This window comes from Sinocyclocheilus grahami, unplaced genomic scaffold, assembly GCF_001515645.1.
Source record: "Sinocyclocheilus grahami isolate Dianchi unplaced genomic scaffold, SAMN03320097.WGS_v1.1 scaffold969.1, whole genome shotgun sequence".
NCBI classification, from domain to species: domain Eukaryota; kingdom Metazoa; phylum Chordata; class Actinopteri; order Cypriniformes; family Cyprinidae; genus Sinocyclocheilus; species Sinocyclocheilus grahami.
This window is the reverse complement of record NW_015506148.1, coordinates 44,881-62,447: the sequence shown is the minus strand read 5'-3', so window position 1 is coordinate 62,447 and position 17,567 is coordinate 44,881. Positions and strand designations below refer to the sequence as shown.

At 36.1% G+C, this 17,567-nt stretch overlaps 1 protein-coding gene across 1 annotated transcript in view; it reads left to right on the top strand.

The window, feature by feature from the left end:
- Positions 1–17,567, top strand: part of LOC107564889 (CUB and sushi domain-containing protein 1-like) — a 57,220-nt gene that overhangs the window by 22,919 nt on the left and 16,734 nt on the right. Inside the window, exons 2-6 of the mRNA XM_016250059.1 lie at positions 1,119–1,231; positions 3,396–3,473; positions 10,646–10,727; positions 11,116–11,240; positions 15,176–15,297. Of these exons, the coding sequence (XP_016105545.1) occupies positions 1,129–1,231; positions 3,396–3,473; positions 10,646–10,727; positions 11,116–11,240; positions 15,176–15,297 (510 nt within the window). The 5' untranslated portion in view covers positions 1,119–1,128. The remainder of the gene's footprint in view (positions 1–1,118; positions 1,232–3,395; positions 3,474–10,645; positions 10,728–11,115; positions 11,241–15,175; positions 15,298–17,567) is intronic.

Below are 17,567 nucleotides of genomic sequence, written 5' to 3'. Positions count from 1 at the left end.
TTTCAGATAAATATCCTCTGCAGTCATTTTGTTTGAATGTTTGCCAATCAAAAGGACAAAATAATCAGAAAAACAAAGATAACAGATGAAGAAATATCGCTCCAGGACTGTAGCTGTGCCCTAGTAGTTCATCACACTGGTGTTTCATTACTGTCATGGCTTCAAACTAACCCTTGCACGATAATTCCTTAAAATGAACACACACACACAATAAGGAACATAAAGTTTACACACCTTGCGTTTTACAAGGTGAAGGTGAAGTTTTAATAGGCACCCTGGAATATGAAAAAAAAACCTTATGGAAACAACAGCAGGTCAAAAACACAAGAAATCCTAATGACATCAAAGCTTGTGTTGAGGAAAACAAGGCAATACAACAGAGTCAGTGTTAATAGAACTAGATTTTATTTTACCAGTGACTTCTCCATGTTGATCATCCATATGTCAAGATGCTTTTTAGAAAGAAGCAGAAAAGCCCTTGGGTGTCCACGTCTCATAAAAGAAGTATAGCGGCACACTGCAGGGAATTGAAATATCGAAATGGAAATGCAGTTCAGCTGACAAGAAGCATAATTAAGAGATGCAAATTCACTCAAGTCTGCATAGTACATTTAATTAACTATTCTGTTCATCTCTGGCATGGTTATCTGGAATAATAGAATGAGGAATATGGATAAAATCATTTGGCATGCTAAAAAGAATATAAGTATATAAGTAACAAAAATATCAAACGTTGATATTAAATTCCCACAATCAGAAGTTCAGAAGTAATGTAAATGGAGTATGACTTTACAAAAAAAAAAAAATAATAATTGCATTTTATTTTATTAAATCTCCCATTTAAATTAAATAAATTGGAATTGTTGTGTTTCCCAAAAATTTTGTTAATTAGTACTCCAATATGATATAAAGGATATTTTGGGAAGGTTACAATAAGAATAGGGAATGTTTAAATAATTACATTTGAATTGTTTATGTGAAACTACTTTTTTTTTTGGTAACCCTAATCTGTGCAAAACTGTTCTTTATTCCATGCAATTTTGTAATGAAACTCAGTTTGTACAGTTGATTTTAATTGCCTTTTTGTTCTATGAAATTAATATCTTGTTTCTTTTCAGGCTTACTGGAATGAATTTGCCATCCCCTGTCATCAGTAGCAAGAATTGGCTGCGGCTGCACTTCACATCTGACAGCAACCATCGGAGGAAAGGATTTAGTGCCCAGTATCAAGGTAAGGGGTCAGTGTGTGTAGGACACTGGAGGAGAGGAGGGCTCATCATTGGCAGATGTGGGACAGTTGGCAGTGAAAGACAACACATCCCTTGGCGTGTCCTGCTGTAGCTAAAAATGAGATCTTGGCTTCTCTAAGTGTGCAGACACATTGCTGGAATGATGATTAGAGCATCGCACTGAACCCCTCCACCCCCCACCCCCTACCCCTTTTTAAATTGGGAAATCAGTCACAACAGTAGTGAGGGAATTCATGGTTCTAACGTGAATAACGCAAGATGAGGTGCTTTAAATCATTTTCATGATATGCGTTTATGATCATGTTTTCTATTTGCATAATAAGCGAGGGATGCCGTGAATCTCTGGGGATTTGTTCAATTTGTTACATTTTAGAGCACTGGCTATAAATGCACTTTCTTTTATATGACAAAAATATATGCACAGTTGAAGTATTGCAATTTGTGTAGACTACAAATGACGTGCATGCTTAGAATGGATTGAAAATGGCCAGTCTTGGTGCATGAATAGGCGAGAATGGGAACGGTTGTGACACCGTCAGTTTAACCACTTAGAAATAGCTAGAGCTGAACATGAGCACCTTTTTCTGAGGTGACAGTAAAAAGTCTCTCTCTCTCTCTCTCTCTTTTTTTACAAACATGAGGATTAAAAAAAAAAAATCACACCTGGGTTATAATTTAATTTGTGATCAGTTTAATCCATATTAAATGTGATCTGAATTTGCTTAAGTTTAATACAATGTTGACTTTTACATGTTAAAAGTGAATATACTTTAAAAACATTTATGGCTTTTAAGATTATTGTATTTGATTTGCATATAAAGTTTTACATCAAATTGGATCAATGTAAATCCTCAGAAGAATGTAAATCCTATGCTTAGCATGGCTTATTTTAGTATTACCTCAATTGTATTGTATCTGTTTGATTTTATGGAAATAATCATATTTTTCAAATGCATTTATTCAGAATGCGTAGAATATGCATAAATCTGTTCATTGTGAAAATAATTAAATGCATTCAGTTTAAAAGTATGAACATAGTTAAAATATGACTGGCTGTGGAACAAGCAACATTCGATTACTAAAAATGTATGTGATTGAAACAAGTTGGTTTTATCGATGACAATTATGTAAACCTGATTATTATGAACTGAAAACACATTCTGTTTATTAATACTGTAACATACATCTTACATGTTTCTTACTGGTTTCATTTATGTACTGTATGACTGATAAATATGATCACATTAAGTTAACATTTTACATTTAATTTGTTTGTGTTAACACTATGTAATCCAAATGGATGGAAATTTTATATGCAAATCAAATGCATAAATCTTAAATTTAGGCCTAAATATTTTTGGAACGTATAATGCCTGACCAGACTAGCAAGGTTGAAGCACTGTACCAGTTCTGGACATGCGCGTACACACAGTACTACTGTACTAATCACCGTGTGTGTTTATACAATTTAGAGATAATAGATTAAGTAATAGATTTATGAAATGTTTGGTATAAAATGTTAATATTTATCTCCTACCAATGACATTTTTTAGTTTAGTTACAGAAAATATCCTTTCTGATTCTGTGGTGGTTTGAGGGAATAGTAAAGGTTGCTTTCCTGAAATACAATTAAAAAGGATTATTTCTAACAACAAACAATTGTTATTTTGCCACATTGATTTCTCATTTATTGTGTCTATCATAGTTACTAAAATAAAAACACCTTGCAATTGTATTAAAGCCCACTGATGTGGCGGATGTCTTACAGAGACCAAAATTATGCAAGGTGAATTTATTTCATGATTCCTGCCTGGGTCATAATTGGCATCCTACATGACATAATTACAGGACGGAATTCAGAAATGCTTTAAAATCTAAATTGGCTCCAGATGATGCAAATATTGGTAGGGCGTCCAATAATAGCATGCCGGAATGATAGTTGTGTGTCGGATAACAAAGTGTGCCCATCATTGAAGATCTTCCCATCAGGACTAATTTTGATGGCCCATGCAAGACTGATTCATAGAGGATTGCTCGTATTCAATGAGGTGTTGGCACTCTTGGGTACTCGACAGGTTTTGCTAACTGTATAAATGGATTGTGATTTCCACTTCCACACACTTCACCTCTACCCTCTCCCAACAGTGAAGAAGGCCATCGAGCTGAAATCCAGAGGGGTGAAAATGCTCCCGAGCAAGGATACAAGTCACAAAAATGCAGTCTGTAAGTACACTTCTAACAGACCCCCACTTAAACCTAAGCAATCATAAAACAAGAGAAGACAGCAGTTCATCTAAGTAGAAAAGACCTAATATGCTGCTTTCACTGCAGGCCATGAGGTCTAGGCAAGATAGGTACAATGCCTAAAGTTCTCACTGCTTTTTAGTATGTTAGTGATTTAGCTTGGTTAATTATTCATATTTCCCCATGAGCTGATTCGCTACAAGCTCATGTGAGAACAATACGTACCTGAAGCAATGTAATAAAAATGTGGCCACGGTCACGTATTGAAACTTTGCCGCGTATCGGTGTTGAAGAACTGTTGCCACAAGCACATATTTTCAATGAACTTGGGCTGAATTTTATATCATGAGTCTTGTATCATAGTCTTTGTCACAATACAGTTTATTTATTTATTTTTATTATATAATTTTTAGTCAATTAATATAACTTGATACTTGTACACAAACCAGCAGATTGTTCTAACTCTAAATTCTGATTAGATGAGCCAAAATCCAGCCTGTTATAAAATATGCAGTATAATCCACACAACTGTGACGGCACGTTTGCTAAATTCTGTTGTGCCACTTAGCATCACGCCATTTACTAATAAGTTCGTCCTCATCTTGACTGGTTTGAGAAGTGTAATGCTCTTGCTCTATTACTCATTGTATAGCAAAATCCTAAACTGTGTCATTGTCAATTTTCTTACATAACTGTGGTAATTTAATATTGGTTTGATAAAACTGTATGGCAGGCACCACACTTTTCAAAATCCAAAAGATCTGTTTTATACTTTTGGCTAACGGAATGCTAATATGTGGAAAACGCACAACTGTGCCTCTGATAAAAAAATATAATCTATAGATTGTTAATGTGTAAACTATCTTGAGCTGTTCCATTCTCTTCACACAACTGCATTCTCCTCAGTCATATCGTGGCCTTGCTTGTTTTCATTATGAGTTTAATAAAGATGCCCTTCATGATATTCTTAATAGGATGGAGGAAGCCACGCAATGTTATGCTGTATGCATGATTTCGCCCATTCTGCGCTTCGTTGAACAAGTTCCGTGGCAATTAACATTACAAAAGCTGCTGACTGACTCCGTGAAGTACACCACTTCAGTTGAGCTTCAGTCAAATTTGCACAGTGTGTGCATGATGACAATAGCTTGTTTATGGACACTCAGTCAGTCATTACATGCAACATGAGAGAGGTTGCCTAGGGTTTTCATGACAAACAGCCCAGTTCACTCATAGTAGATAAAGAGATTGTCATTTTACTGAAACAAACCACACAATTTCACATCACAAACATGCAATGTAACTTTTATAGTGTACAGTAAGTGCATTTGTGCACATTTGTGCATTTGTCTTACTCTTACGTTTTGGTGATTGGTGTGATAAGTGCTTATTGTTTCAACATTGCATACTGGCAGACTTAAAAAACAAAACAAAAAAAAAAACCTTTGTGCCCTCCCGGAAAATCCATAGCATTAGCCAATCCCATTGAAACTGATGATTTCAGCATTTTCCATTGATTTCAAGTTATAAATAATAAAAATATACTGTAATACTGTGCAGATTTTTAGTTAACGAACTACGTATCCTATAAAGCTTTGCAAATAGTTTGTATATACTGCCATTCAAAAGTTTGGGATCAGTAAGATTTGTAATGTTTTTTTTTTAAGAAGTCTCTTCTGCTCATCAAGGCTGCATTTATTGTATCAAATACAAGGGATGCAATCTTATTGCATGTTTTTCTTAAAGAGGAGTTTGGCTATTTATTTCCAAATTTTTCCGAAAGTTTATGAAAAAATTTGGAAATTTTCTAGAAGTTTACCAGGAATTTTCCACCCCTTTTCAGTCCTAACCCTACAATGTAACAAGTGAGTTTTTAAAGTTGTAAATAAAACAAAGATTATTGTAGTATGTTTTACAAGAAGTTATTGTAACACTTTAGATTAGGGAACACCACATTCACATTTCTCTCAATAAACTAATGCTAATTTGCTACTTATTGATAATAAGGTTGTTGTTGTAGTGTAGTTATGTTTAGGCATGGGGTAGCATTAAGTGATCTAGAATATGGCCATGTATTAATATGAGCTTTATAACTAAATACTAATAAACAGTCAATTGTGCTAGTAATATGCATGCTAATAAGCAACTAGTTAATAGTGAATAGTATTCCCTAATAAAAAGTGTTACTGAAAATACTGAAATTTAACTTCAAAATTGACTGTTTTAATTACCTGCTGTTTCTTTGTAATTGTTTGTGAAATTTACTTGTAATTTCTTAGCGAAGATTGTTTCTACAGTATACCACTTTTTTCAGTGTAAATCATTCCTTAACCTCTTTTGATAGGTCTGTCTTAAAAGGTATTATTGCTAAAAATGAGTACTTTTTTTTTCTGTGAAGAAAATGAATGTGATTTTTAGTCTTTGGTAGCTAAATCTGGCAGAAGTTAGTGAAACTGCTTACAGCTCCTTTAAGGGCAGCTCTTAGATCTTTGATTGGAATGGAAGTACACTTGACATTTATGTATTAAACGTTTACATGTGCGTTATAAGAAAGTCTTTGACACATATTGAGGTGATTGCAGGGCACTATAGGAGGAAAATAAATGACCAAGAAAAACAGACACCCGCTTTGATCAGACAGAATAACTTTAGAGACTGATATCAACAATCAGGGGAGATGACATTTGAAGACCACATCAAAAAGAAGGACATGACAGGTGATCAAAAAGCCTACTCACACAAGTGAAAACCTTGGGCTTCTCTCTCTCTTTCTCTCTCTCTCTCTCTCTCTCTCTCTCACACACACACACACACACAAACACACCACTTGCAAATGCACTGACCTTGCCTCATAATCTGAGTGTTTTTGTGCCGGTCAGGACAGATGACTTTATATAAAGTGGTTTATGTAGGTTCTACATTTTAATTAATCTTGTGTCACCTATATGAAGTTTATGTCAGGTCTACTCGTTATCTATGTGTGTTGGCTCAAGCTCCCATTGTGGATTATCTCCTCATGTTAATTGTGTTAATTTGATTCCACCTGTGTCTTCCCAATTATCTCGTGTATTTAGCCCCTGTCTGTGCAGTCTGTGTTTGTCGGTTCTGAACGTCGTTGTGCTACATGTTACTCCTGGCTACCCTGTGTTTCCGCCTGTGGATCATTAAAGACTGTTCTGTGTGTAATCCCTCGTTTCCTCGTTACTCGCTCCTAACAGCAGGCAAGTGTGACAGTTAGACTCATATATACATACTTTTCCACCGACATGAATGTGACCAAATGTAAATTTTGTTTTTAAGTCCTATTAGGCAGCAAGTTTATCTAAAAAAATATGTAGCCCAATGTGCCGTTGAAGGAGGAAATTAATTAATTAATTAAATCAGTCATCAATCAGTCAGTCACTGATGGTGCACAAACATGTGTGTAGAAATAATAATTTGATATATATATACACAACTTGCTACGTGTACTATGTTAGGCTAACCGAGACTTGTCATTTGCACTTACAGTGGTGTGAAAAAGTGTTGGCCCCCTTCCTGATTTCTTATTTTTTTGCATGTTTGTCACACTTTAATGTTTCAGATCATCAAACAAATTTAAATATTAGTCAAAGATAACACAAGTAAACACAACATGCAGTTTTTAAATGAAGGTTTTTATTATTAAGGGAAAACAAAATCCAAAACTACATGGCCCTGTGTGAAGAAGTGTTTGCCCCCTGTTAAAACTGTGGTTTATCACACCTGAGTTCAATTTCTCTAGCCACACCCAGGCTTGATTACTGCCACACCTGTTCGCAATCAAGAAATCTCTTAAATGGGACCTGCCTGACAAAGTGAAGTAGACCAAAAGATCCTCAAAAGCTAGACATCATGCCGAGATCCAAAGAAATTCAGAAACAAATGAGAAAGAAAGTAATTGAGATCTATCAGTCTGGAAAAGGTTATAAAGCCATTTCTAAAGCTTTGGGACTCCAGCGAACCACAGTGAGAGCCATTATTCACAAATGGCAAAAACATGGAACAGTGGAGAACCTTCCCAGGAGTGGCCGGCCGACCAAAATTACCCCAAGAGCACAGCGACGACTCATCCAAGAGGTCACAAAAGACCCCACAATAACATCCAAAGAACTGCAGGCCTCACTTGCCTCAGTTAAGGTCAGTGTTCATGACTCCACCATAAGAAAGAGACTGGGCAAAAATGGTCTGCATGGCAGAGTTCCAAGATGAAAACCGCTGCTGAGCAAAAAGAAATAGCATAAAGAAAAAGCATAAAGGCTCGTCTCAGTTTTGCCAGAAAACATCTTGTTGATCCCCAAGACTTTTGGGAAAATACTCCGCGGACTGACGAGGCAAAAGTTGAACTTTTTGGAAGGTGTGTGTCCCATTACGTCTGGCGTAAAAGTAACACTGCATTTCAGAAAAAGAACATCATACCAACAGTAAAATATGGTGGTGGTAGTGTGATGTCTGGGGCTGTTTTGCTGCTTCAGGACCATGAATTCTGCTGTTTACCAAAACATCCTGAAGGAGAATGTCCGGCCATCTGTTCGTGACCTCAAGCTGAAGTGAACTTGGGTTCTGCAGCAGGACAATGATCCAAAACACACCAGCAAGTCCCCCTCTGAATGGCTGAAGAAAAACAAAATGAAGACTTTGGAGTGGCCTAGTCAAAGTCCTGACCTGAATCCTATTGAGATGCTGCGGCATGACCTTAAAAAGGCGGTTCATGCTCGAAAACCCTCCAATGTGGCTGAATTACAACAATTCTGCATAGATGAGTGGACCAAAATTCCTCCACAGCGCTGTAACAGACTCATTGTAAGTTATCGCAAATGCTTGATTGCAGTTGTTGCTGCTAAGGGTGGCCCAACCAGTTATTAGGTTTAGGGGGCAAACACTTTTTCACACAGGGCCATGTAGTTTTGGATTTTGTTTTCCCTTAATAATAAAAACCTTCATTTAAAAACTGCATGCTGTGTTCACTTGTTATCTTTTACTAACATTTAAATTTGTTTGATGATCTGAAACATTAAAGTGTGACAAGCATGCAAAAAAATAAGAAATCAGGAAGGGGGCCTACACTTTTTCACACCACTGTATATATTGTTGCTCTTTTGTTAGTTTTGACTACTTTTATTGTCCTCATTTGTAAGTCGCTTTGGATAAAAGCGTCTGCTAAATGACTAAATAAATAAAATAAACATAAAATAATTTTGATTAAAACTATTCTGTTGCCAATTAATAGCTATTAATATGATGATTTGGTGTGCCATCCTTTTAACATCAATAATATTTAATGTATTGATGTTGTATCAGAAATTGAAGGAAATATTTTTATTTAGCAAAGTCTATTTTACTGAATGCATTTGTTCTGGTTAACGTCATGCAGCTGTGCTAGACCAACTTCCATAACCAATTAAACCAATATTCCAGTTTAGAAATACAAGTAAAGCAGCTGGCACATAATAATACAAAAGATAATAATAACAAATATAATATATCATCATAAAAATAGATTAAAGGGGTCATATGATGCGATTAAAATTTTTCCTTTCTCTTTGGAGTGTTACAAGCTCTTGGTGCATAAAGAAGATCTGTAAAGTTGCAAAGACTAAAGTCTCAAATCCAAAGATATATTCTTTATAAAAGTTAAGAGTCAACCAATTTGCCACTGATGATTCAAATGCGAGTTTTGAGCAGTGTAGAGTAGCACTTGTTGTTTGTCATTTCTCCGATCACAAATGCAGACATGGTTTTATGTTTACGCGGCACGATGCAATGCAACGCGTAAAAAGACAGTATAAGTCATTATAATCCGTAATTATGTCCCCACTGGATGCAACAAATGCCTCGTTTATAATGTTTTTTTTTTTATGTTTTTGTCTCATCGCTCCGGCCGGGACAAGGCATCACAGTATGGTAAGGAGCGTAACATTTCCGTCACACGCTTGAGGTATTCGGCCAATCACAACGCACTGGATAGCTGGCCAATCAGAGCACACCTCACTTTTCAGACCAATGAGCTTTGTAAAAATTGACGCGTTTCAGAAAGGCGGGGCATAGAGGAGAAACAATAATGTACAGTATGTGGAAAATAATGTGTTCTTTTTTTTTTTACCTTAAACCGCATAAACATATTTCATTACACCAAATACACCAAATAATCTTCTTTTTAGCAACATCATATGGCCCCTTTAAATAGAGTCAAACATATGGCCCCTTTAAAACATGGGAAATGATGTGGATGTAAAGATGGTCAATGCTGCACCTGCTGTGAAGTCATCCATGAACTTACCTAATGTGATTTTGGCCAGTAATTGAACTCAGAGGGATGTCAGAAAGTGAGGCTGTGTGAACCCAAACTCACTGTGGCTTAGGAGGAACAAGAGAGTGGGGAGGGGAGAAACATGGGACATGCTTTGACCTTTCTTTGCTTTTTATTGGAAATAGCCTTGAGCTTACCATCACTAAATCCCCTGTCAGCTCTACAGGAATAGATATTCCACCTGTGAGTGCAATCTTTACTGGCATTCTGATGAACACTGTACACTCTGGCTGTACTGAATGGGAACATTCCATTGCTTTTCTCTTTAATAGGTTCTTTGGTAGGGTTTGTTCTTAGAAAGGAACATTCTATTATTGATCCTTTTTTGTCATTCACTGTATAAAAGTTCAGAAGTTTGAGATCAGTAAGATTTTAAATGCATTTTAGAATGTTATTACATTGCATATTAGAATATATCACAATATTACTTTTTTCTGTATTTTTCTGTATTTTTTCTGCCTTGATGAGCATAAGAGACTTCTTAAAAATATATATATATATATATAATATATAATTACATAATTTTATGATAAATTAGCACACTGCATCCAGGCGTTTTTTTAGTTTTCATTGTTTTTATTGTTTATCAGCTTAATTTCAAGGCTTTACACAATAATGATAATTAAATTATTGTGCTTAATGTGTTTAATTGTCGCAATAATGATAACCTTGAAACAAAGTTTTATTTGCTTTAAATATAATATAATTTCCTATTTGTTTCATTTGAGCTTTGTGAAATTTGACCAAGACAATATGTCTCATTTTGTTTCCTCATCCTTTTTGTGTGTTTTGTCTTCTCTTGCATGCTCTCACATTCATGCAGTAAGCCAAGGTGGAATGGCTGCAGACATTTGTCCAGATCCGGGGATTCCTGAGAACGGGAAAAGAATTGGCTCCAGCTTCCAGTAGGTCCTCTTTTTCTTCTCTTATCTGTTGCGCTTGTCCTTTTTAACTGCATGACACAGCTTTAATCAGGCCTGGGCCTGCTGTTTGACACGTACGTCTGAACTCCCATACCGATAGGCCATTACCACCAGGACCTTTGGTCACTGCTACTAAGTGGGTTTCTAATGCCCCTACAGAAAGAACCAAGGGCCATTACATGTTCTGCATTTAATGGAATATGATGTGGGGGGATCTGAAAATAGAAGAGACAAGCGGTTTATAGACGTTTGACAGAAACTGCTTTCATTTAATAAAAGAAGGATGTGTAAGAGACATATAGAGGGTCTGGGGTTGATGGTGTGACTCATGTAGCTGGTCGATCACTGACGGTCATTTCAACTTCGGCAGGGTTGGAGCCAGCATCCAGTTTTCCTGCGACGACAGCTACGTACTGCAGGGATCAAAGAGCATCACTTGCCAGAGAGTGACTGAGACCCTGGCGGCCTGGAGTGACCACAGGCCTATCTGTCGGAGTAAGTGCAAATATGGCTCAGACACTTTCTGTAGGGATGTTGTCAGATCCTGTTAAGTGACATGTGTACCACATGGCAGTAGGGAGTAAGGCCACACAATTCGTAGGAATGGTTGTGCCACACGGATTTAACAAAGACAACACTGGCACACGTGAATATATCAAAGAACATGTCTGGATTTCAATTATCCATTTAGAGTTTTCTTGACGACTGTAGCACTGTTCCAAAATTTAGTGTGCTGTCTATAGGCAAAAAGGCGGTTTCAAAAGGTAGACAGCATTATAAGAAATAGAATCTCTTACATTGTTAGTCAGCAGATAAGATAATCCCATAATGCACTGTGACAATCTTAGAAGAAGAAAAAAACACTTACAACCACATCAACAACCAGACATTAGAGTATTAATAGACTTTACTAATAGACTAATAGATTTGACCCAGTGTTGGTGTATGTTTTGTTTATTATTTTTATTGTTAGCTTAGCAACATACTAACATCACACTAGGTGTGTCACAATTCGTGTATAGTATGTTCCCACTGAAAATTCCAGGTTCTATTCCAAACTAAATACTTATCAGACTCTGATGTTAGATGACAAACTAACCTTATAAAATTCATACACTAGACATCTTAGTACATATTGCATATTATACACGTGTATAGTATCATTTTTAGGGACACAGCTACTCTGATGAAAACAATGTGGGAGTCGAATCCCACAAATTGAAAATCAGTCACCTATGAGGCTCTATTTCAGAAAGCATCAGTTAGAAGGTAGTAGAGAGCAAGACAGTGTATTAGGTTTTGGAACAGAGGTATCATGTAAAAATCACTGCAACACTAGTTAGCATCCAGAAGCAGATTTTGGGTATGAACTGAAACGTTGGTCTAAAAATAAAATTGCTATCTGCAGGATATCTGCAGTAAAAAAAAACAAACACAAACAAAACCAAATTAAACCCTGTGGCTCGTGACGATACATTGATGTGTAAAGACACGAAACGATCGGTCTGTTAGATAGAGTGTCAATGGTCCATTTGAGAGATAGGTGGCGGTAATGCACTTATAAGTCTGCGATCCGCCGTAAAGCAAGAAGAAGACGACGCATCAAGCATCGGCTGAAGAAGAAGACGCGAACGCACTCAGGACAGTTCAGACATTGCGGTGATTTAGAGGTAAAAAAAACGATATAAATACTGTTCAGTTTCTTGCACAGACCGATCGTTTCGTGTCTTTACACATCAATGTATCGTCACGAGCCGCAGGGTTTAATTTGGTTTGGTTTGTGTATGTTTTTTTGACTCTCAAAGCCGTGATTCCCATTCACTTCCATTATATGACTGACAGACTGCAACGGTTTGAGTTAAAAATCTTCGTTTGCATTCTACTGAAGAAACAAAGTCACCTACATCTTGGATGCCATGGGGGTAAGCAGATAAACGTAAAATTATCATTTTTGGGTGAACTATCCCTTTAAGATGAGACCTGAATGGGTCTACTTTGAAAGGCATAGAGGACACAGGCCTCCAAATGACATTAATCAAAATGAAATAAGGCAGTGTGTCGGACGGGCAGACAGAGGAGTAACCATGTTTGACAATTTCTTTGCACAATTCTCACCAATCACTGATTGATCCAGACACTTTTTGTTTCAGCAGTGCCAAGTAACCTTTTTAAACACAAGCCTTAAATGCCTTCCTTACCTTCTTCCTGTGATATGTTAGGGGAGTGATGGTATAAAACGGGAAGTTAAAGACCTTTTAGCCTTGTGATTTAGTCATTCCTTTGCTTTGCTTCTCTCTCTCTCTCTCTCTCTCTCTCTCTCTCTCTCTCTCTCTCTCTCTCTTTCTCTTTAGTTGTGGTCTTAAAGAAAATCTCATGAGATGTTTTGAGTTAATTATGGAGTACCTCTGAATAAGAGAGAAGCTCAATCTGACTGCTGATTTCTGCATTTACTGCTACTTTGATAATTAAGTTGCACTTATAACATCAGTTTGCAAGTATACAGCCCATGAAAGTGGTCATTGTACATGTCAGACACATCACAGCTATTCATGTTCTTAAAACTAGTCGTAACCAGAGTCGTTATTTTATAGGTTACTGTTCAAAGGTGAGCATGACTTCATCATATGTTGATATACAGTACACCCTGCAAACTAAAGAGAAAATCCTTGAAGGAAATTGCTATATTTATGACAGTGTTTGCAAAGCAGCACAGTATTGCTATTCCTCAAACATCCAGGTTAGGGTTCCAAACCCTTGACTATTAAACCTCTGCAGTTGCTTCTGCCTGAACCATTTAAGCCTGAATACAGAGACTCCATTCACATTCTGTTTAGGAGATAATTTCATGCTTAGGAGGATTTTTTCCCCCCACTTAAAGATTTCCAAAATTGCTACTTAATTAAAATGATGTATATTATTAGAACAGCTAGGAATTTTTAGGCTTCTCACAATTCAATCAGACAATTCTGGATGTGTCTTTTATTGTTGTTTTCTGTGGTTGTACCCAAGAATGATCAACATTTGAGTGTGTAATACATTGTGTCTTGCAATTGCTGTTATAACATATTATTCAACTTATTCAGCCTTTTGTTCTAAGTTGCGAAGCTTATCTTGCATTTGTTTGTTTGTCATTTATTTATCACGTTTAGTGTGCATTCGATTTTGTGCATTATTCATTAATGATATGCAGATGCCACTGCAGATGGTGTTATTTGTTGACGCAAATAAAAGCATCTACTTTATATAGATAAGAGCGAGACTGATGGTGGATCGATAGTGGATCAATCCAGACCAGTTCAAGAAATAGTCATGGTTTATCTGTGATAAGTTGATTGTATAATACTAATTTGGTGGTTGATGTTTCTGATGAGATAATTGTCTGTAGATGTTTTTTTTCTTCCCCCAAAACATTTTGAATTCATTTTCACATAGTTTCTGCAGTGAAGTAGCTCTGTTTGAGAATATATGCTACATAATCTCTTCACATCTCTACCTATCCAAATCTCCCTTTGTACCCTTTGAAGAAGCCAATGAAGCCACAGCAACGGAGCGGGGCTGCTCTTTTAAGCTGTCAAAAAAAATCCCTGACTAAACACAAGGGAGAAGCAGTTAATACCCTGGCACAGTATAGGGTTGGAAAAAAAATACCCTGACTTTGTCAATGATTGAGTCAAGTTATTCTGAGGCATGACCTTAAATAGATTAGCTCATGTCGTGAGGTCTGGATGTGTTCAAAGGAAGTGTTTTTAGTGTGGGGCGGGATGGAAATATCTATTTGAAAACCTAGTGAGCTGTGTACGTATAAAGCATTTTTAGGCACTGTCGACTCAGAGACTATTCCACAAGGTAGGCAGCATTCTAAAATACTTAGTTTTGGCCAAATTTTAAGACAGCCTTGCATATATACATGTACAGAGAAGGCAGTCCCATAATGCATTGTGACAAGCTCAGTGAAAAAGGTTAAGAAAGATAAATATCAGTTATAAATGTTGATTTATAAAATATTCAATACAAAATTGCATTGCTAAAAATAGAGATGCTAATGTCAAACAATTGTAAGTTGAGAATGTAAAGTTAAATGGGTATTTGCAGTACTAAAATAATTACATTCATAACCAGTATTTCTCTTTGCTCATCCACGATCTTGGATTCATTTGTTTGTTTGTTTTCACTGAACTCATCGCGCAGTGCATTGCATTGATTGCATTTTACATATGACTACGTTTTGGAAAAGCCTTTGAGTTGCCTTAAATGCCTTAAGTAATGACAAGCTGGTTATGTTGCATTAAATTCTTATATTGATGGTTATATATCTACGAAACCTATTATCATATAATTTATAGTACGTTGCGTTCCTTTCAATAGCAACAGCAATAACTACAAACCATTGCAATTGTTAAATCTACGTTAACTTTCTTTGTACTCAACAGCTAGGACCTGTGGCTCTAATCTGCGGGGCCCTAAAGGCATCATAACGTCTCCAAATTATCCCGTCCAGTATGAGAATAATGCACACTGTGTGTGGGTCATAACAGCAATGGATCCAGAGAAGGTACGTTTGTAATTTAAATCGAAATTGCAACCTAAGGCTGACTCCAAGTTATACGAGAGAACAATTCCACAAAACACGCTCACGGTCCATTTTTAATCTACCAAACCAAAACACGATATGCTTTTGAATAGCCACCATGACACATAATTGAATGGGACCTTGCATAAATGTCAAAAATAATCTCAAAGATAATTTGTGAGGACATTTGCATTGCAGTCCACAGTGTTTGCATAATTGTCAACCTCTTGCCCCGACTGTCTCTCGCTATTACTGCGTCTCCAGAATTGATTAGGTTCAGCCACACGTCTTCAGCTCTGTGGCCAGAGTGATGGTAATACAATCCGGCATGACCTCAACACACGCCGTGAGAGTGACTCATGCTTTTGTTACTAAATCAAGACCAAATTAAAATAGTCAAAACAACATATTAGAGTAAACAAGAGCTATCCTGCTCCCCATGCTTTGCAGATATTAATGTTGGGAATATTTGTGTATGTGTGGCCTTATTGAATTTACGTTCAGATCTTGAAATTACTGTAAAATGATGTAACACTATAACACAATTGACATTTCTGATATTTACCTTTGTGCCTTTTCATTAGTACATCTACTACTAATAAAATGTAAGATTTTTGAATGTTTAAAAAAAAAGAAAAAAAATCTTATGCCCAACAAGGCTGAATTTATTTGATCAAAAATACAGTAAAAAAACAGTAATGTTGTAAAATAGTATCACAGTTTAAAATAACTATTTTCTATTTTAAGTTGAAATGTTGAAAACATTTGTTCTGCTTCATTTTTTTTGTTTGATACATTTTTCAATTGATTTTGCATATTTTTGAAACATTGATAATTTTTTTCAGGATTCTTTGATGAGTATAAAGTTCAGTTTGTTTGTTTGTTTACAATAATGTAAAAGTATCTAGTCTTTGATGTAATACATCTCCGATTTAAACTTCTTGATTAAAAAACAAAACAAAACAAAAAACAGTAGAGTTCTGTGAATAAGTAAAAATGGTTTTAGTGAATAGATTCAAACCTCTAATTCATTTGGATGCTTTTGCATTGCCACTCAGAAACCAAGGGCTCTGTGTGGGATTTTCCAAGCATTTAAATATTTAGTAGAACTATATATGTAGATACAAAATTATATAGGTTTATGTTTGAATATGTTTAATTTATATTCATATAAATTATTCCTTTTGTTGTTTTATTGTGGTAAACATTCCTTGATTATTTTTAGAATCTACATTGTTTGGTTAAAATGTTGGTTTCTCTGATAAAGGGTATAAAATCGTTGTTTTGATATATTTCAGAGTAAAAACGTGAATATTGTGATAGACATCATCCACAAGCTGAAAGACAGTGTGATGTAGGTGAGCTCTAATTGTTTTGGAGTGCTAATTCCAGCCCTAATTGTGACACAAGGTTTTAAACACATGCTGTCTCTTAGTTTGGTGTAATTTACTTGCTAAACTGAATTTTAGAACATGGTATCTTGCTGTACTGTGTATCCATGAATTTCTGCGGCATACCTTGGTTTCCCCAAAACAGCTGAATTTGTTAAACATTCAGATCCTACAGCACTGTAGGAAAAAAGCAAAACAATAAAACATTTGATTTATAAAATCCGTCCCGCTGGAAATGGATGTGTATAATTAGTCATACAGATGATAGACTAGTGTAAAATCTTAGTGACATGCCAGTAAATTGAAAGTACCTGCTGGCCACCATCATAAACATACTTGACTATCCTACGCATAAAATCCGTTCCATGTCACAACCAGTATATTTATACTCCTGACCACATGTTTTTGCTTTGATCTTATGATGAAAAGATGTAACTTTAATTTATGTTACATTGTGCATTTTTTTCTGCTTTCGCTGAACAGAAAGGCTCTGTTCCAAAACCTAGTGAGCTGATATAGACTGCACTTATGGCTTGTTTCCACCGAGAAGTAAGGTTCAGTACAGTACGGTACGATTCAGGACGGTGTTCTGATAATTTGTGCCACCCTGTCAGATTTTGCTACCTCCGATTGAAACAGTAGGTAGCACAATGCGACAACAAAAAATGCTACCCAACAGATTATGCTTTATTAATACCTACACCTACACCTACCCCAACCCTAAACCTACCCTTACAGTAATGAAAATACAGTTATTATGTGTTGTTCAGCGTGAGAACATGGACGCAATATAATGGGCGAGGAGAGGGACGTTGTTTGCTCTCTTTGGAGATTTATTCTCCCGATAAGTTTTATTGTTTT